Source organism: Fistularia commersonii, chromosome 18, assembly GCF_037954325.1.
Source record: "Fistularia commersonii isolate RoL2024-O1a breed Wild chromosome 18, RoL_Fcom_v1.0, whole genome shotgun sequence".
In the NCBI taxonomy this organism is placed as follows: Eukaryota; Metazoa; Chordata; class Actinopteri; order Syngnathiformes; family Fistulariidae; genus Fistularia; species Fistularia commersonii.
In genome coordinates, this window is record NC_141301.1 from 4,636,380 (window position 1) to 4,655,159 (window position 18,780).

The 18,780-nt window shown below is 38.5% G+C and overlaps 2 protein-coding genes across 2 annotated transcripts; one reads left to right on the forward strand and one right to left on the reverse strand.

Annotated features, from left to right (window-relative positions):
* Positions 1 to 5,247: 5,247 nt before the first annotated feature.
* Positions 5,248 to 7,949, forward strand: LOC147224220 (high mobility group protein B1-like). Its single transcript, XM_086164709.1, has 5 exons — positions 5,248 to 5,388; positions 6,412 to 6,567; positions 6,670 to 6,815; positions 6,934 to 7,108; positions 7,187 to 7,949. Exons 2-5 carry the CDS (start codon positions 6,421 to 6,423, stop codon positions 7,325 to 7,327), a joined length of 609 nt encoding a protein of 202 aa, XP_086020835.1. The 5' UTR covers positions 5,248 to 5,388; positions 6,412 to 6,420; the 3' UTR covers positions 7,328 to 7,949.
* Positions 7,950 to 15,708: 7,759 nt separating this feature from the next.
* On the reverse strand, positions 15,709 to 16,659 carry LOC147224221 (olfactory receptor 52E8-like). The gene has a single exon (XM_086164958.1). It carries the CDS (start codon positions 16,657 to 16,659, stop codon positions 15,709 to 15,711), a length of 951 nt encoding a protein of 316 aa, XP_086021084.1.
* Between the last annotated feature and the right edge of the window lie 2,121 nt (positions 16,660 to 18,780).

The window sequence follows — 18,780 nt, forward strand, 5'->3', positions numbered from 1 at the left end:
TGGCGTTGGCTTCTATTTATTGTCTGCTTCAGCTGGAGTCATTTTTAAGTACTTCAAAAAAAAATTAGTGGACCAATGAAACTCTCTAGTGACACCTTGAGGATGGAAATAGTAATTGAAAAAAAAGGTGAAAGTATCTGGATTTTTTTTTTTTTAATTTGGCTTGAAGGGGCAGATGGTTGACATTTGAATAGGTCATGCTCAATCTTCTGAATTCACTTTCGAACGGGATGTTTCGGAAGTTCACCTCGAAGCTGCGAGCAGAATCCAAGCGGCTGCGCAGCCTCCATTTGATTTCCTCCTCCGACCCAAGTGCGAGCGAGTGTCTCCGTCGGTTCTGTTTCAGGATTTCTCGCACTACCCAGTCGGGCCACACCTTCCCGTTTGGTCCAGTCTCGTCCCAGCTGCATTTGAGTGCCAGTTCAGACAGGATGCTGGAATTTAAAGTAAATTGATACATAAAAATATAGTATGCTTTTTTCCAATTGCATTTCCTGTACCCAGACTGCAAAAATGGCTGTGTGTATCATGTTATTAATAAATAACAGAGATATTTGTAATTTCACATTTTGTATTGAAATTTTTCTCATTGTATTTTTGGATTCAAATTTTTCTTACCTTATTGTTTTTTTGATGTACTGGCCGATGTGACAATTTAATTTACCCTGGGGATTGATAAAGTCATCTATCTATCTATCTATCTATCTATCTATCTATCTATCTATCTATCTATCTATCTATCTATCTATCTATCTATCTATCTATCTATCTATCTATCTATCTATCTATCTATCTATCTATCTATCTATCTATCTATCTATCTATCTATCTATCTATCTATCTATCTATCTATCTATCTATCTATCTATCTATCTATCTATCTATCTATCTATCTATCTATCTATCTATCTATCTATCTATCTATCTATCTATCTATCTATCATCTATCTATCTATCTATCTATCTATCTATCTGTTGATTATTATGGCATGACTTGTATTATCTCAAGAAAAAAATACTACATCTAACATTAAAAAAAGTATTTTGTGGTGAATACACTTGCCCAAATTTTTGAAAACGTTTCATTATTAATCAAACTATGCATGATCAATACATCAATAAAATGCTAACTGCTCTTGCTGAGCAATGATCTCCATGTGCGTGTTTTAATATCATCACTCTCAAAGTCACCATAGAGAAATAATCTATTCTATTATTCTATAACTTAACCTGTTATGACATGTTTATCCAAGCGGCTAATCCATTTTATTACGCTTTTAAATATTTTTTTTCTTTCACATTGTGTCTGCCAACTGTTATTGTTGTCGATGACATGGCATGTAACAACCAGAAGTTTGGCATGACATAATACTCCTCAGTATTGCCACAAAAGCCAGCACCATGGCAACGGTAAACACTTCCTTAACAGGACAAAGATGATTATATGACAGATACACAAAGCAATGACTTGTCATCTTTATCCCTGACAGTAAATAACCTTCAAGAGGGTGAAAATTAAAGTAACACCATTTCTTTTAGAGATACAAAAAAGATTTCCATTTGGAGTTGAAAGGGGACCAGCAAACAAGACAACGGTTTTTACCTGGGGACATGTTCTAACCTTCCAGAGGCGGAGGAGCAGCGACGCCTTTTTCCCGACATCGTCAAGAGTTTCAGCGCTGGTCCAAAAAAAATAGATAAATTAATAAAAATAACAAGCAAAGTTAAGGGAACAATCAAAACAGCTGCTCATCAGTCAGGTCTCACTTTGGTCTACCTGACACTCACACTGACATTACACCTGAGCGCAGCAGGACGTGGTTACTAAGAAACCCCCTGGTGACTACTGTGGCTACGAAAATAAAATCGCAGTCCCACATTTTCAAATGGAAAAGCACCTTTAGAGTCATAAATCTTCATGTGCTGTTTGGATAATTACTAAATAAGAATTCATGATACTGCATAGGCCATATTCATAAAATCTCATTTGATTGAATTTAATTCATGATTTACGTCAGTTGCAGTTCCTGAGAAGAATAAAATCAGATTAATTTGACAAAAGTGTCACATTTCTCTCTAAAAGTTTAAGCAAACGAGCATCAAGAAAAGGGGACTTTTGTAATGAAAACAGCAGGATCTTGATGATATTCCAAGGCGATTACATCTATTTAATCATCTCTTTTGTTATCTGATGACAGGGCAGCAGGCAGGCTGAATAATGATAAGAGGAGACGAAACACAAAGTCAGACAAAGATCTTTTCATCAGATATAGGTGTTTAATTATCACGGGACTGTTCAAAGTTACTTTATTAAAAAAAAAAAAAAAACATCCTGTAAATGTTTCCTCTCAATCTGTTGAAGAGTAGAAAGCAACAACATTTGTGGTAACATTTTGAAAAAAAAGTGTCCCGGAAAATCTGTTATCCAGCCTTGGAGCAAGGATTCAAGAATGAGTCTGTTTGTTCCCTTTTTTTACTACTGAAGACCCAGACAGCCAGAAGCCATCAGTCTGCCTGCCGTCGAAATCAGGGATGCGCCCTGTCAGGATGATCAAAACATTCGGAGAGATGAGGTGATGCTAACCCTCCTCAGGTTAAAATTGCGTGGAATAGCTCCACTCCCTGTGGGGTTAAGAAGTGAGGTGTGGTAGTGGGGTGACTGTGACTCCCATCGGCAGACTTGACATTAGTGACACGCTTTCCACTAAACCTGTTGTGGGATGTCAGATGCGATCCTCTCTGCTGAGCGTGAATGTGGCCCTCGCACCACATTTGGAACTGCAACATATTGAGGGTAATCAGTTTAAGAGTATTAGAACTGGTGATTTTTTTATGCAGGTTGTTTTAAGCATATCGTACTTATTCTTATGACGGACATCACAGTGATGAGACCTATGACCCACAATCCCCTGCAGTTAGGCTCTTTTTGCCAAAGTCTCAAGTAGCCCAAAAGCTACTTAACATGGCCATACCCCGTGAACAACAAATCCAAGAATCATAAAATAACCACGCTATACTGTTCGCACAAACAAGCACTCAATTCAAATGGCTCGGGCCAAGAAGAGGACCGGAAAACACCAACCCGCCTCACCTCCGTCAATCCCCATCCTACCTAATTATCCAGTGTGTTATCTTTAAATAACAGGATACTCATAGCAGGGATGGAGGAAACACTATCGTAAGTCTATCGTTGACTTTGCAAATACAGAGAACACCAAAGGCAGGATGAAACCGAAGGGAAAACACCACCAAAGAACCTCGTTAATAATTTTGATTTATTAATAAACACAAGTAGGAAGTAGTAATGATGATAACCGTATACTACAACTATTGCATTGTTAGGATTATTGTTATTATTATTATTTACTTTTTTGTTTTTTTTATTATATTTAAAAAAAAATCAGTAAATGTAATTTATAAAATTATATATATATATAATTATACAAGTATATTAAGAATATAATTAGTAGTAGTTACTATTATCATTAGCAAGCATGATAATAATAATACAACACCAATTTTCTTACACTTTTATACCCATGACATCATAAATATGTGGTAAAGCGGTACTGAGCTGTCAAGGCCTTACAGCTCTCAGTGAGATGGATATTACCACGGCAACCATCCATTCACAGACTTCACTCTGCAGCTCCTGAATCATAGAAACTTAAGCAAAATAGATTTATTTAAAGGTCACATTATATAATGAGAGTCAAAGATTGGCATTCAACATTAGTAGAAAATGCTCCATTGAACCAATCTGAATTAGATGTGGGTTTGTTTTCTTTTCTGACCTGAGACTGTTCCTTACAATGTGAATTGAAATCAAAAAAGGTTAAGACTGTGGGCTGGAATTTACGAATTAAAAGTCAGGGACATTGGCAGACATTGCCATACAGACACATGTTTTAGAAAAAAAATCACACTTATGCTGCAGGCATGCACAAAGAAAGAACCTGCAGGCTGATCAACCTCATTCCCTGAGACGTTGAATAAATCCCTTCTAGTCTCTTCTCTGAAAAATAACTGGGGATGTTATTTTAAATCCCCCCATTATTTAAAGACGGGCCCTGATATAACCACAAAACATGAAAACTTACTTAAGCTTCAAATCGTTTTACTGCATCAGTATCAAATGTAGCATGACTAATTAACCCAAACTGCTGAATTCTTTCATTCTTTACGTCTTAACGCTGTGTCCGTTGTCAATACTCACCACTTTTCTGATAACCCATAGTTGATTTTAGAGTAATATTAACTTTCTCATATCGATTCATGTTGGGGGATTGCCACTGAATTCTTGCCAATGCGAGTAATGTGTGGCTCACGATATATATATATATATATATATACTGCTCAAAAAAATAAAGGGAACACTTGAACAACACAATGTAACTCCAAGGCAATCACACTTCTGTGAAATCATAGTGTCCACTCAGGAAGCAACACAGATTCATTTTGACTTGTTTTAAGGACATTACATCAATGTTGGATCAGCCTGGAGTTTGTTTTTACACCTTAATTTTGAGTGTGATTCTTATCCAGACCTCCATGGGTTGATACAATTGATTTCCATTGATCATTTTTGTGTGATTTTGTTGTCAGCACATTCAACTGTGTAAAAAGCAAAGTATTTCATAAGAATATTTCATTCATTTAGATCTAGGATGTTTTTTAAGCGTTCCCTTTATTTTTTTGAGCAGTATATATATATATATAATTCATGTATATATAATTTTCATACATACATATCTATATATATATCTATATATATATATATATATATATATATATATATATATATATATATATATATATATATATATTCCTTTTTTATATGTGTGTGGATTCTAATGAGATGATGAGATGAGATGAGAACAACTTTATTAATTCCGAAGGAAATTGTGCCAGAGTTTCAAGTAAAAAACATAACAGTAATAGATAATAGTGGAAAGGAGGAAGAATAAGAAATATATGAAATATAAATTGTCTTAGCTTCTTCTTCTTGTTCTTAGCTTGTCTTAATGCAGAACATATTTTGTTTCATTCATTATCGAATTCTTTTTCCAATTTGTGCTACACCTATTATCATATTAATATATTTTTTTCGCAGAAAATGTTGACATAATTAACAAAAATAAATTATATTTCAACTAAGTTCAGCGTCCCGAATCTGACCGTACTACCGCTCTGTCAGACGGTCGTCCAATCGGATCCTCCGGGGACTCGGCGGCAGCCAATGTCCGTCAGCCGGATCCCAGCATCCAGGAAACACGTTGAGCTCCTCGGCTCGGAGCCCAGAGGACCGCACGCTGACGGTACTGCTCTTCTTCCCATTGTCTGAGACGTAACGACGTACGAGCCCGGCCTCGCACAGCGATCTGGGGGGTAAGCGTCACATATATGTTCACTTACCGTCTAACTATTACGAAGCCGTCAGCTGACTCACCGTAGCGTTTGCCGCTGTTTGTGCCCGAGCGAAACGGAGACACTTACATATCTCCCGTTCACATTCAAACACCATATTGCTAACTTAGCAACGGGTCTCGTCTAAAACAGAGGGCTAAGGCCAGAAATAACAAACAAGCGAGACGCGGAGATTACGTGGTGTAAGGGGAACGGGAACAGCGACGCTAGTCGTTTAATCCGACTGGGATGCTCCGGGTAGCCGTATGGCTACGATATAAGCTAACAGCCCCCATGCGAGAATGTCAACGTACTTTACCGCTGTCGACTGGTGCTGAAGCATCCCGTATGGGGAATACAGGCAGAGCATCGTTTGCCCTCCAATATAATTCCCGCTTAGTTATAAACTTTCAATAAAAGACGTTTGACAAACATGGTTCTAACGTGAAAGTCTGTGTCAGTGTGCCCGATTAGCGGCCGCGGAGCCCGCTAGCCTTTGTTAGAAAATTCAAACAGCCATTTTCATAACCGTCGCATGAAATTAGCAAGAGCGGCTGTATGCTAATGGTGGCGATGCTAGCTAACGGCTAAGTAGCGAGCGCTAGCGAACAATAAGAGACGGTGAAGCTAATGCTAAACTTCAAGGAATTGCGAGCGACTTGTCACACTTGGTACTGTAAAAACAAATTGCTTAGTGTCAGAGCAGAACCCGTTATTTCAGGCTTCTTTTTGGTGAAAGGGACTGCAAACCACCATGAAAGTACTTTGTCTTCGGAGGCGTTGTGGCAGTTAAACTGGCATCAAGCTGGCCTCTACATACAATGGCTCATCACTCACCCCGGGCTCCCTCCTCCCACCGCCCGCTCTAAACAATAGATGGAACCGACAAAGCAAGGCGGGTTAAAACTGAGGAGGGACGTGTTAGCATATTGTACGTGCTGCTGCGCAAGTAGACCTGCATCTTTTTTTTTTTATTTAAATATTCATTTTCTCACATTTTTTTAGTAAGACAAGATGGTGAAGGACCCAAAGAAACCAAGGGGCAAAATGTCCTCGTACGCCTACTTTGTGCAAACATGCAGAGAGGAGCACAAGAAGAAGCATCCCGATGCCAGTGTCAACTTTGCGGAATTCTCCAAGAAATGTTCAGAGCGGTGGAAGGTAGTCATCCTACCTGTCATCTAATTCATTTTCTATACATAATTCCTAGTTTGTGTGTGTGTGGTTCAAATTGTTCAAAACCCCACTTGTGTTTTCTAATAGACAATGTCGCCCAAAGAGAAGGGCAAGTTTGAAGACATGGCCAAACAGGACAAGGTGCGGTATGAGCGGGAAATGAGGAACTACATTCCACCAAAGGGACAGAAGAAGAAGCGATTTAAAGATCCCAATGCCCCAAAAAGACCACCGTATGTACTTAGTTGGCACTTGAGGTTATCAAACTGGTTCCTTTTTGACAGGGATTACCCTCGAATCCAGGATTTCTGACATGTGTTGTGTTTTTTTTTTTTTTTTTTTCACCCACAGGTCAGCATTCTTCTTGTTCTGCGCGGACTTTCGCCCCAAGGTCAAAGGTGAGAATCCCGGACTCTCTATCGGCGACACGGCAAAGAAGTTGGGGGAGATGTGGAATAGCTCGTCGGCGGAGGACAAACAGCCATATGAGAAGAAGGCTGCCAAGTTGAAAGAGAAATATGACAAGGTCGGTTATTTACTTCCCTTGACAGTATTTTTAATAACATTATGTGGCAGCCCTTATTTCACAAATATTGTCATGCAGGATATTGTCGCCTACCGCACGAAGGGCAAAGTGGATTCAGGGTCAGCTGCACCCGCAGATGATGACGATGAAGAGGAGGACGAGGAGGAGGAGGGAGAAGAGGAGGAGGAGGAGGAGGAGGAAGAGGAGGATGACGAGTAGGTTGCATAGGAATTGGACCTGAAGTTTTGTTTATGCCATATAACCCTGATATACTCAATTCACACTCTTGAAACAAAAGACCAACCGAACAAAAGTATGTGTATATTTAATGTTTTTAAGATGTACAGTGTTATTTTCCTTTGGTTTTTGTAAAGTTAACACTACATATCTTAAGTTTAATTTTTTTCTAGTGGTAGTTCTTTATCCCTGCCATATGTAACAGTTTAGGAGGACTACAAATTCATATGAAAGTAGCTAGTCTCTAGGTGTTACAACTCAAAAATGAGATTTCTGAGTTGGTAGTGTAATTTTTTTTTTTCTTTATTTTGAAAAAAAAATATTTTTTACGTGCCGTCTCAATGTCTTTTTATTGTTTTTTGAATACCACTCTAAAATCAAATGCAGCTGTCGACATTCAAGAATGTCTTCCTTCAATAAAGGATTTTTTTTTAAAGAATGTATTTTTGTTTTCAATGCTAGACGTAGGCATCTGGCAGTCACAAGGTCCAACTTGGGGAAGAAAAAAACTAACGATCGTAAATGTAATTCTTTATGTTGTGAAAAATATCCTGTAAACTGTTACAGTATTTGTGAATATGGCAATTAAAACCGATTATAAGCAGCATTCATCCCATTTCATTTCCCCCAAGTCAGACCCAACCTCAAAACAGTCGTCCTCATTAATGAAGAGCTTCTTTCCACAAGAACATAAGTGAACATCTTAAGCCTAATGAAGTGAAGATTAGTTGATGGTTTGTTTTACTTAATTTTCAGGATTAAGAATTATTGAAGGATTTAAGAGACATTAAGACCGTACAACACACCTTGCGTTAATTCCTCATGTAGCAGTGAATAGGCAAGTTGTCTAAACTGTGTCGACTCCACCCCACCGCAATGAAGGATTTACCCTCCAAACATTAGCTCTGACTAATCACTCTGGCTTCAACTAACCTTAATCCTGCGGACTGCTTTATTCGAGTTAAAGTGGGAGGCTAAGCAACCAAACTGCAAGACAAACAGTAATTAGAGTGTATTCAAATATTTCAACTGGAAAAGAAGAAGACAACAACTCAAATTTGCAAGTGCCAAATATTTCTTGAATCTTGCTGTTTGCAGAGGCAAAATAATTATCTTATGCAAAACATGCCTATTTTGTCACTGCCTAGCAAGCAAAAATGAGCTGAGTTTCCTCTGCCTTCAATTCAAGACTGTCACCGTCACTCTAAGGGGTTAATATGTCCTTTTGTTATACTTAACAGCAGCTGTGCCCTGTTGAAAAAATGGACAAAAAAAACCTTCTAAAGCATTTGAAAGTTGTAATCTGATTCTGGTTGAAAATTCTAAAGACGTTAGTCTCACCCCCATCTGTTTGGCTATTGGCAGCAATGGTAAGCCAGCGGGCCATAAATGTAACTCAAATCCAATTCAGGGCAGGGCTGCGGTTTTCTCCCTTTCGCTAAATGAATGAAAGCCGCACTGTCTGAATGAAGTCACCATCTGGGATATAGCGGGGAAACAAATGGCCCCCTTAGGACATGTTTCTCAAGGCAACAATTTTTTTTCTCTATTGATCAAACTCAGCGGGAAGAACCCATGTGGAGAATATTCACAAGACCAATAAAGCAAAACAAACACAGTATTCTAAGACTCTAAGACCTTAGTACAATAGACAAGACTTAATTTCAAGCATGTTGTCACAGTAAACAATTTCATCGTGTTACTGCAGTCCGTTCTGGAATCCCTCAGAAGTAGTTTGTCCAGGCGCGGGCTGACATCAGAGGGGGTGTGTTAGTCAGGATTACAAACTGGGAAATTGGGAGTTAAACACCACTTTGCTCACAGCCCTGTAGTTCTCCCTCTGCTGGTCATGCCGTGTCGGGCAGTTGCTACGATATCTTCCTCCTCAGTACTTCATACCCTTAAATGATGCAGTGCTGACCAGCAGCGACTGCAACGCAAGAGGTTCTGCTTTCATATGGACTTTGGTGAACAGTGAATGAGCAAAATTTGAAAAGTTCATTTTGTGATACGCAGTCAAGTCAGATCTTATTTATATGACGCCCAATAACGACACTGTTGTCTCGTGGCATTTTCCATGACGAGCAGGTCTGGACGCACTCTTTAAAATGACAGATACGAATGATAGAAACCCGAGACTCCCCCATGAGTTCTTGTGAAAATCTTCTTGTCAAGGCAATTTGACTTGAATTTATTCACTTGAAGACGTTTAACGCCTCATCCAAGAGTCTTCTTCAGTGCACGAGCCTCAACTTTGGCAAGGAAACTGCAAAGACTTTGGGAGGAGCCAAGCTTAATTTTCTCGACAAGTTTGGGTAAAAAGAGAGAAGGAAAGCGAGACAGAGATAGCAGCTACTAACAGTTACAGGGAGTCCTTGAGGTACGCCGGAGATCCGTTCCTACAGATTGACATAAGGCGATTTTTGACTCAAGTCGCAACTACGATAGCCTAAGCTACCCATACATGAAAAGACTGAAAAGATGTGGAAAAGATTTGTGCAAAACTATTATCATCCTCACGTCTAAAGACTAGTTTTTAGTTTTGAGTCTGACACCCGGCTGATACTGAGATTTTACAAAGACCGTGAATCTTACAGGGTCACTTTTTAAAATTAAATTACCGGTGAATAATTAAATAAAAATAAATTCTTTCAGCAATTTTTTCCCACCATGCAGTGTTTTCACCAGGTATTTGCTGCTTCACTCCGTCATTTTTCCTTCTCCGCTCTGCTGTAATTCATTTGAGAGTTGACATCGTACAAGCTGGGCCGTTCTGCCCACAGCTCCACCATCCTCTTTCTGGATGGTCCATACTGATCAGGACGTCCTTCGCCATTCCAGTCGATTCATTTGTTCGAGCTCATCCACTGGTTGTTGTTGCTGCCGCAAAGACTGAAAGTCTTGCAATAATATCAAACACGTTTGACATTGTTCTAAACCCCAAGACAAGGAAAAGACTGATGTGAAACTGGTCAGATTACCGCCTTATACTTAGGGGCTGAGATGACAGGAGCGCACTGCAACTCCAGTAAAACTTCTAAAATTTTTCAGTTTTTAGTCTTAGACCGCAAAAATTGTTAGGTCTAAACCGGAATTAGTCACTTACCTATCCTAATCAACCCCAAAGTCAAACGTATATGTGAAGAAAGAGAACAAGGCAATGGGAAAATGAAAGAGAGAACATGATTATAGTTCTGAAAAATGACAAAAATGAAACTGATAAAAAAAAACACAAAAGCAAGAGCGGACATAAACAATGCACGCGGTATCCGAAGAACATATGCTACCACCCAAGCCGTGTAACAGCGTATTCTTCGCAAACAATTTCATCCACAATGTTTGAATTTTACATTGAAGTCGAAAGTTGAAATAAATCTTTCAAACTATTTGTAGGATTACAGATGTTAAGTCAAAATGCTGCAAGTTGAAGACGAATTAGTTCCAGGACCCTCTGACCATGGTTCTAGCTTTTTCTTTCTACCTCTAGCGGTAAAAACCGAAGTCCACCCACCTTGAGCTCGGTTCAATCTAAGGTTTCCGCCTGGCAAAAGGGATTTTTTTCTCTTCGCTGTCGCTGAGTGCATGCTGGCGAGAGAATGTTGGGTTTCTGTCAATCAATTTAAAGAGGGTGATCCAGACATGGAAAGTCTCATGAGAGTTGTGATTTGGCACCATGTAAATAAAATCTGACTTGACTTGATCTGTAATATAATAATATGGTGGGCGTCTTGCAGGACCAGGGGATCAAGAGATGCTACCTGAGAACCTGTGAAATGAGATAACTCAAGGATTCTGGAGAAGATACATAGTTACTATCATGCATTGATGAAGGGAAGTCAGTGCAGACAGGACAGGAAGAAATTGTGGTACCTAGAAAGCACTGTTGACATTTCTTTCTTATCGCCATGAATTGCAAAGTAAGATTGCATTTAAATGTCACATTTAAATTTGTGTCGCCCTCACCCCATACACACTCTCTCTCTCTGTTTTCTCCCTGTTGTGAATCCTCATCTGTTGATCGAGTAAATGCAAGCGCGGAGACGAAGCTCACAGATACCGTCTCGGGACATGGTGCTTTCTCGTCCCCCGGTATGTTACATCTGTCGACGCTGCGCCCAGGCGTGGCGAAGTCAACCTGCACTGCTCAGAGACAGATGGTGGGACCAGATGGCTTTTTCAAACAGGTTTATACCTTCGACATGGCAAAAGATACAGCACCGGGTCAGTTGTTTTGGCGGGGCCATGCCCCTGTAGCTTTGGCATCAATAAAATATTTTCAGAAGCAACAATCGCAGACCGGCAGTCCATGAAAATTTAGATCACTGCATTGTAACTACGCTGCGTTGAAAGGAATAGGCGGAGAAAGTGAGTTGTTGGTTGGGGGTGACCTGTTCCTCTGCAGCCCCATTAGGCAATGTAGACAAATAAAATTTTATATAGTTATATCAAAACTAGTTTTTACTATTAACTCTTAAAATGGAAAAGCTCGCATTAATTCAAATGTAAATCCATGCCCAATTAATATTACAGTAGAACCTCAGCTTACAGACACCACTGATTACGAATATATTGGCCGATGAGATTTCGATACAATTTTGAATCAACTTGTGGACAAGCCTCAGTGTACGAACACACGAAAAAAGTCACAGGGATTCTGCGTTGTGGTGTTGTAGCGTAGGAGCAGTCTTGTGAGGCACTGTTATAATGTTTTTTTTATGCTTTTTTTCAATAAGTTATGACTCCAAGAAAGGTTAAAAGCATCACTAGTAGTGGTGTTAAGAGGAAGTTCAGAATTTCAATCGATCTGGAGTTGGAAATAATAGCTAAATGTATTTGCATTACAAATCTCGCCAAGCACTGGCTAAATTTGTGAGAGCCTGACTTATGTTTTGAGGTTATTTATATTATAATTCACAATTTCTTTTTATTTATTTCTAATTTGTTAAGCTTGTAAATTGGATGACATGTAAATTTAAGTCCATGATAAGCGTAATGTTATTCCATTTTGTAAGTTTGTGTAAATAAAAACATAGAAAATCTCCCTTGCTCTGCTGGAGGACACACTAGTTGGCACGCGTCCCTTGAATGTTAATGGTAAGTGTAAAAATGGAAAAAAATATATAAAGGCTTCTTACTCTCAAGATTGATGGTATCATAAACCCGGGATAAGTTTTTGGAATTACTACATGGCACAAGATCATAACCTTTACTGCGCGAGGGAAGGCTTTTGGAAGGTCCTCGATGCTATTTCCAAAAGTAAAGCAAATGAAGAGCACGCTATTTGTTCTTGGATCAATTTGCGTTAATCCCTTTCAGTTTATCTAGTTTTTTATTGAAGATTGATGGCTATGAAAATTAAACCCTGTTAAATTTTCCCCATTAGAAAATTAAAATAAATTGCAGTTAATATCCGCTGGTTCTCAATGATGGATTCTGCAAGGTCAAACACATTTTTAAAATGTTTCGGGAAGACACATTCAGCCTCTAATGAAATTTGATGTTTGTTTGCCAAACGCCAAATGCAGTTCCAGGCCGAAGATGACTTCGGTGTTTTTTTTCTGTGTTGACGAGGAAACAGAATCTTATGTCACGCATCGTGACAACATGAACGGTGTCAGAAAAATCGGTAGGAAGATAAAGCGACATGTGAATGTCCCAGGACTCTTCTGCTGCCAAAGTCAGACTTCTCCAGCTCCATCTGCTTCTCTGATGGAGATGGATGCCCCGGGATGAAGCACTGCAGTGGGTGAACTTGCATCGCCACCTGGGATAGATATCTCCGTTTTCCTGGATGTCAGGGGTGGACGTTTGAGGAATTAAAATAACTTTTAATTAATAAAGTAAAAGGCTGGGATGAATTCCACTTGCTGCACTTTAGGGTAAAAATGGTCTGAACTTTCCTTCCCATTTGGTGAACCATTAACTTTCCCGTCAAACAGTCCTCTAATGGTGAAAATATAAAATCAGAACACATGCAACACATCATTATATTCTATACACGGGTTTGTTATTTCCATTCTCCTCAGACAAGCCACACAAAGCCAGTGGACATTTTCAAAAACGCCCTGTCGGGAATCGCCTTTGTGGAGACTTCAGTGACTGATGGCGTCTGCCACAAATTCTCCATTTCTCGCTGACAGACGAACGTCCTGGATGGAGAAATGCTCGCTCCTGTCAACCTGGAAAAGAAAATAGAAAAATATCAAGGTCCAAGGCTAGATTCGGAGGGAGGGGTGGATTTTAAGACATAAAATCGCCTCGCGCCGACCATGTGAATGCCGATACAGAGATGTTTTTTGGCCGGTGAAAGCCTCCGAGTGCCATCAGCACACACCTTGACAGCTGGTATTGATTCGTAGAAAGCAGAGAACAGTTACAAAACCGGGTTCCCAGAATCAGCGCGATGGCTCACTTTTGAGGAGACAGCAAAATTGCCGGCCCCTGATGAGCACGTAGAATCACACAGCGAGGCGTCCTGGCGTGCGCTTTGGATGCATGTGGTTGTCGCTCCGCTGCAGGCCATGGGACTGAAATGACCCTTTCATGCGCTTTTCAGGAGATGGAAAATATCACGCATTCGATATCTGCTCTTTTAGCCCGTGCACTCGCATCTATGAATCCATAGTTTTTGGCAAAGTGATATAATTACATTTTTGTTATTATTGGCTCACAGCAGGGCTCCATAGTGTGCGTGACACGGTAATAACAGAAGAATATGGTTGAAGTGTAACTAAAATGGGATATTGAAAAAAAGGAAACACAGCTGATAATTAAAATGAAATTAAAAAATGATTATGAAAGAAAAATAACAAGGAAAAGGGCGGGGGGAACAAAAATGTGCTAATAAATTGTACACATTTTTTTTAAAGCAATAGATACCAAATATTTGTATTTGTGCCATGCTTAACACAAAAACATAATTTAAATAGCAACAAGAAGAAGATGTAAAGTGGGTTCTGCAGTGATGCATGTTTCGGGTCAAATTCAGTCAAGGACGTTTCTTGAATTCAAATGGATATTTTTTTCAGAATATTTTCAATTTTATGCTTCCCTTTAACACTTGAATAATACTCGAAATGGAATGGAAAAAAATTTAGAGGGATTTGAGTATATCTTTATTCAACATGGTGGGAACTACAGCTGGTTAGTTGATTCTGCAAAATAGAATAGAATATCTTTATTGTCTTTGTATATTAAAGTGCATTCCAATAGGTGCTCTGCACAGACACAAACACATATATATGTATAGATATGTATATGTATATATATATATATATGTGTGTGTGTTTATGTATATATGCTATAGATAACATATATATGGAAGTTATATATCTATGTTTGTATGTATCATTAATGTATTTATATACATATACATGTGTATATACTTTCCTTAATTCTAATAACATACATGCTGTATATACATACATATGTGTGTATATATATATATATACACACATATGTATGTATATGTATACGTATGTGTTATATACGTATGTTTATACACATACACATGTATATGCATATATGTGCATACATATATAGTTATAGTTATACCGTATTTCTGTAGACCAACTTAAGCATGCATGAACTTTGCTCTTACTCTTTTCATATGATGTGGAAAACTGGTCTAAATATAAAAATATTTGCTCGAAAACCCACTGTTTTTACTGAGTTCTTGTTTAAATATATAATTTTTTTTCAAGTTTTTCCAAAATTGTCAGTTGGTTGAAAAGATTACATCATCTTTAAACAGAAAAAACATGATTCATGACACAAAACACTTAATACATAAATAATGGAATTAGTATATGAAATAAAGGTAACGTTATTGATATTGATCTTGTGAGATTGCTTGCTTTTAGAGTTAATTTGATTTATTGCAAATTGGCAGAATGATTATAGGGGGGATTGAAAATTGACCTGAAATTGGAACTGGGCAAAAGGTTGGCACGTCGCTATGGATTGTCTTTTTAAATTTTTTATTATTTCTATCAATTTCACAGAAAAGAAATATTGCTTTATAGTAAAAATACTACTGTGGATATAATGAGAGATAAAGTTAGTTGCAGATGCAGAGAATAGGGTATAATGGAGGAAGACTATTCTAAATGCCCACACATGGCCAGAGAAGTCGTAAATTCATATATGTGATATATTTACAATATATTTTATTCATCCATATTTACATTACAAGAACAAAAGAACGACATTGAACACTGCCATGAAGCGAGCAGATTATTGTTAACATATCGAAAACTAAAGGAAAAGGGTTCAGTGACGTAACAGGGGACCCCTAGTTCAGGATTAACTCCACAGCACCAAGAAATCATTTCGAAAAACCCGTTCTGCAACGTCGAGGTAAACTAGCCATTGCTGATTTTTCTGCTGAAAATGATCTTTTTCAAGTTTTCCTTAACATCCTTGGTTTTGAAACAGTAAATGATTGGGTTGATGGCAGCGGGTAACAGACTGTACAGCATCACAACGGCGATACGGATAGGAGTACTGAAGGTGAAGCCCACGTTGTTCGCCAAGTATACGAAGCATCTCGGCATGTAGTACAGACTGGTAATCAGGAGTTGCGGCGTGCAGGTGGATAAAGCCTTGAGGCCTCTGTCGCCGCTGGATACTCTCAGCACAGTGACGATGATGATAAAATAAGAGAATATAATAAAACCCAGAGGCACGAGCAAGCTAAACATAGCAAAGCCGAAAGCAACGACTTGGACGCCTCGCACGTTGTCGCAACCCAACGCCGTGATCGCGATGTGGTCGCAATAGCACTGCACGATTATGTTGGATTTACAAAAGGGCAACGTAAGAGCGTCCAGGACGATGCCCACCATCCACGAGATTGGCATGAGCCACGATATCCCGCACAACACGGACACGGTGGCGTTCGTGAAAATTGTGGCGTACCGCAACGGGGCGAGGATGGCGAGGAAACGATCGAGGGCCATCACCATCAGAATGAAGGAGTGGGTGGCCCCTAGGAAATGGACAAAGTACATTTGTGCAAAGCAGCTGTAAAAGGAAATCATGCTGTCGTTAAACCAGTATTTGGAGATGATTTTTGGCAGAGTGACAGTGCCAAACGCTAGATCGGTCAAGGACAGGTGGCAAAAGATCAGATACGTCGGTTTGTGAAGACACTTGACGCATTTAACGAACACCAAAATAAACATATTCCCGGCTGCAATACACAGAAGGAGGAGAAAGAGCAGGGCCGACACGGGTCCGTAATATTCCGGAGACAGTCCTGGGAATCCGGTGATAAAGAAATATTGTATTCTGGTTCCGTTAGTGTACGACATAATTCTTTGATTTTATGGCAGCAAGCTTTCAAAAGACACATTTCAACATACAAGTCAAGGTACCTCGGAAACCATATCATCAAGCTGAGCCTAAGAGAGATACCAAAAAGAACATCGAAGAACATTAACGTAGTACAGGAAAAAAAAAAAATGCATTAAAATGTACACAATAAACAGAGTAATAACAGTGATTTAAATATGAGAACATTTAAAATTATTTCACTTGAAAATATTGCAAGTCTCACCTGCATAGTCTGACGGAGGATGTGCAGCCACGAGGAGGATGAGACGCCCTCTCCTCTGGTAAAAAAGCTGCGTTGTACGTAATCCAGGTAAATCCCAAAGGGCTTCTCTCCTGGAGGGAGGGTGGATGTGTCCATCGTCGATGATAACCGTGCAAAGTCAATTCAGTATTTCGTGAGAGTTATCCAACAATGTGGTTTGCATGAAAACACAGTGGAGGGTACACAAACCCCTCTTATGTGTTATTTTTAGGTGATAAGATGAAAAACACGCATCACAATCGAACCAACGAAGGGTCTAACTTTTTCGAGCGATCCATACCTGATGCGCTCGATGTACGGATTAAAGTCTCAAATCGCAACCATCATGGACAGATTTTTGGGGCCTCATTTTATTCATTTTATTCATTCGGCAGGCGAATGTGGCCCAGGTTGATGTGCAAGTTCTGCAAGTTTTAATATATATCAGTATGCAGTTATGATATATCAAAGCAATATCAGCTTTCCTGTTCAGTGCATCCAGTTTTCAACGGGTCTCTGGATGATTGACCTTCAGTAGATAATGGAGAATTGACCAAACCCCCCTGCACCACACCGGTATCTCTGCGCAAACTAGCTAAATAAATTCATTTGGGGTCTTTAGGATCGGCTGTTTCCATTGATCATGGTGTGGAAAATCCATGTTGGTCTGCGCCGATGCCTGCATGAGTTGACCGTCGCAGGTGTTTTCTCATTTTCCAGCCGTTTATCATAAAACGGGAAAATGACAATAAGCGCACTCTAGGGATTAATGTAATTCTTACTAAATGGCCTGTGCAATTAGCAGACTAGCAGAGATCAGCACAATCTACACCTTATCATCTCATCACAGATGTTCAGGGAGATACGTAAGAAAAAAAATGAGAACGGAGATAATAAAGCTGGTGATTTTTTTCCGCAGCTTGTTCACGACTAAATTCATGACAGAGATACAAACTAAACTGGTTTAATCTAAAATATTTGTCAGGGTTTGATCTGATAATTTTACTGGAAATAATCAGATAATCATATATAAGAGTCCACAACAGTACTGGGTTGGATATTTTGTATGAAACATTTTTTAACCCCAATTTATAACAAGAATAAAAATAATCATAATTATATTATGACTATTTTAGATAATTATGAACCATAACAATTGCTTCAACTGGAAATATAAATGATATATTATATATATGCATGTGCGTATATTTATATGGATATATACGTATATATACATTTCATATATATATATACTATATATATGTCTCTTACTACTCTGCAACATAGTTTAATAATATAATATAATATAATATAATATAATATAATATAATATAATATAATATAATATAATATAATATAATATAATATAATATAATATAATATAATATATTTCTTGTTTTCTTCATTTCAACTGGGCTCACATATGCAGCATATACATGTAATATGAAATTATAATATATTGTATCTATAATTTTATATTGATCACATAAAGTGGATCAAAATATTGTAAATGCTTTTTTTAAATATTGCTTAAAAATATTGTTTTTTTTATTGGAGCTTGTTTTTGGGGTTATTTAATTCTCTATGATAAATGTCTTTGTTGACTGCACCAGAAAAACATATAATATGAGTTGGAGGATAATTCATTTGTCATACAGTTAGTTGTGATTTGATAATGTATGAAAATTGGAAAAAGGCATCGTTTTTTTCTATTTTTCCTGTGTGTGTGTGTGTGTGTGTGTGTGTGTGTGTGTGTGTGTGTGTGTTTGTGTGCGTGCATGCGTGCGTGCCTGCACATGTTGGTACTTTCAAAAGCAAGGTCAACAGGGTTTCTTGGCTTTTCAGACATGGATTCATT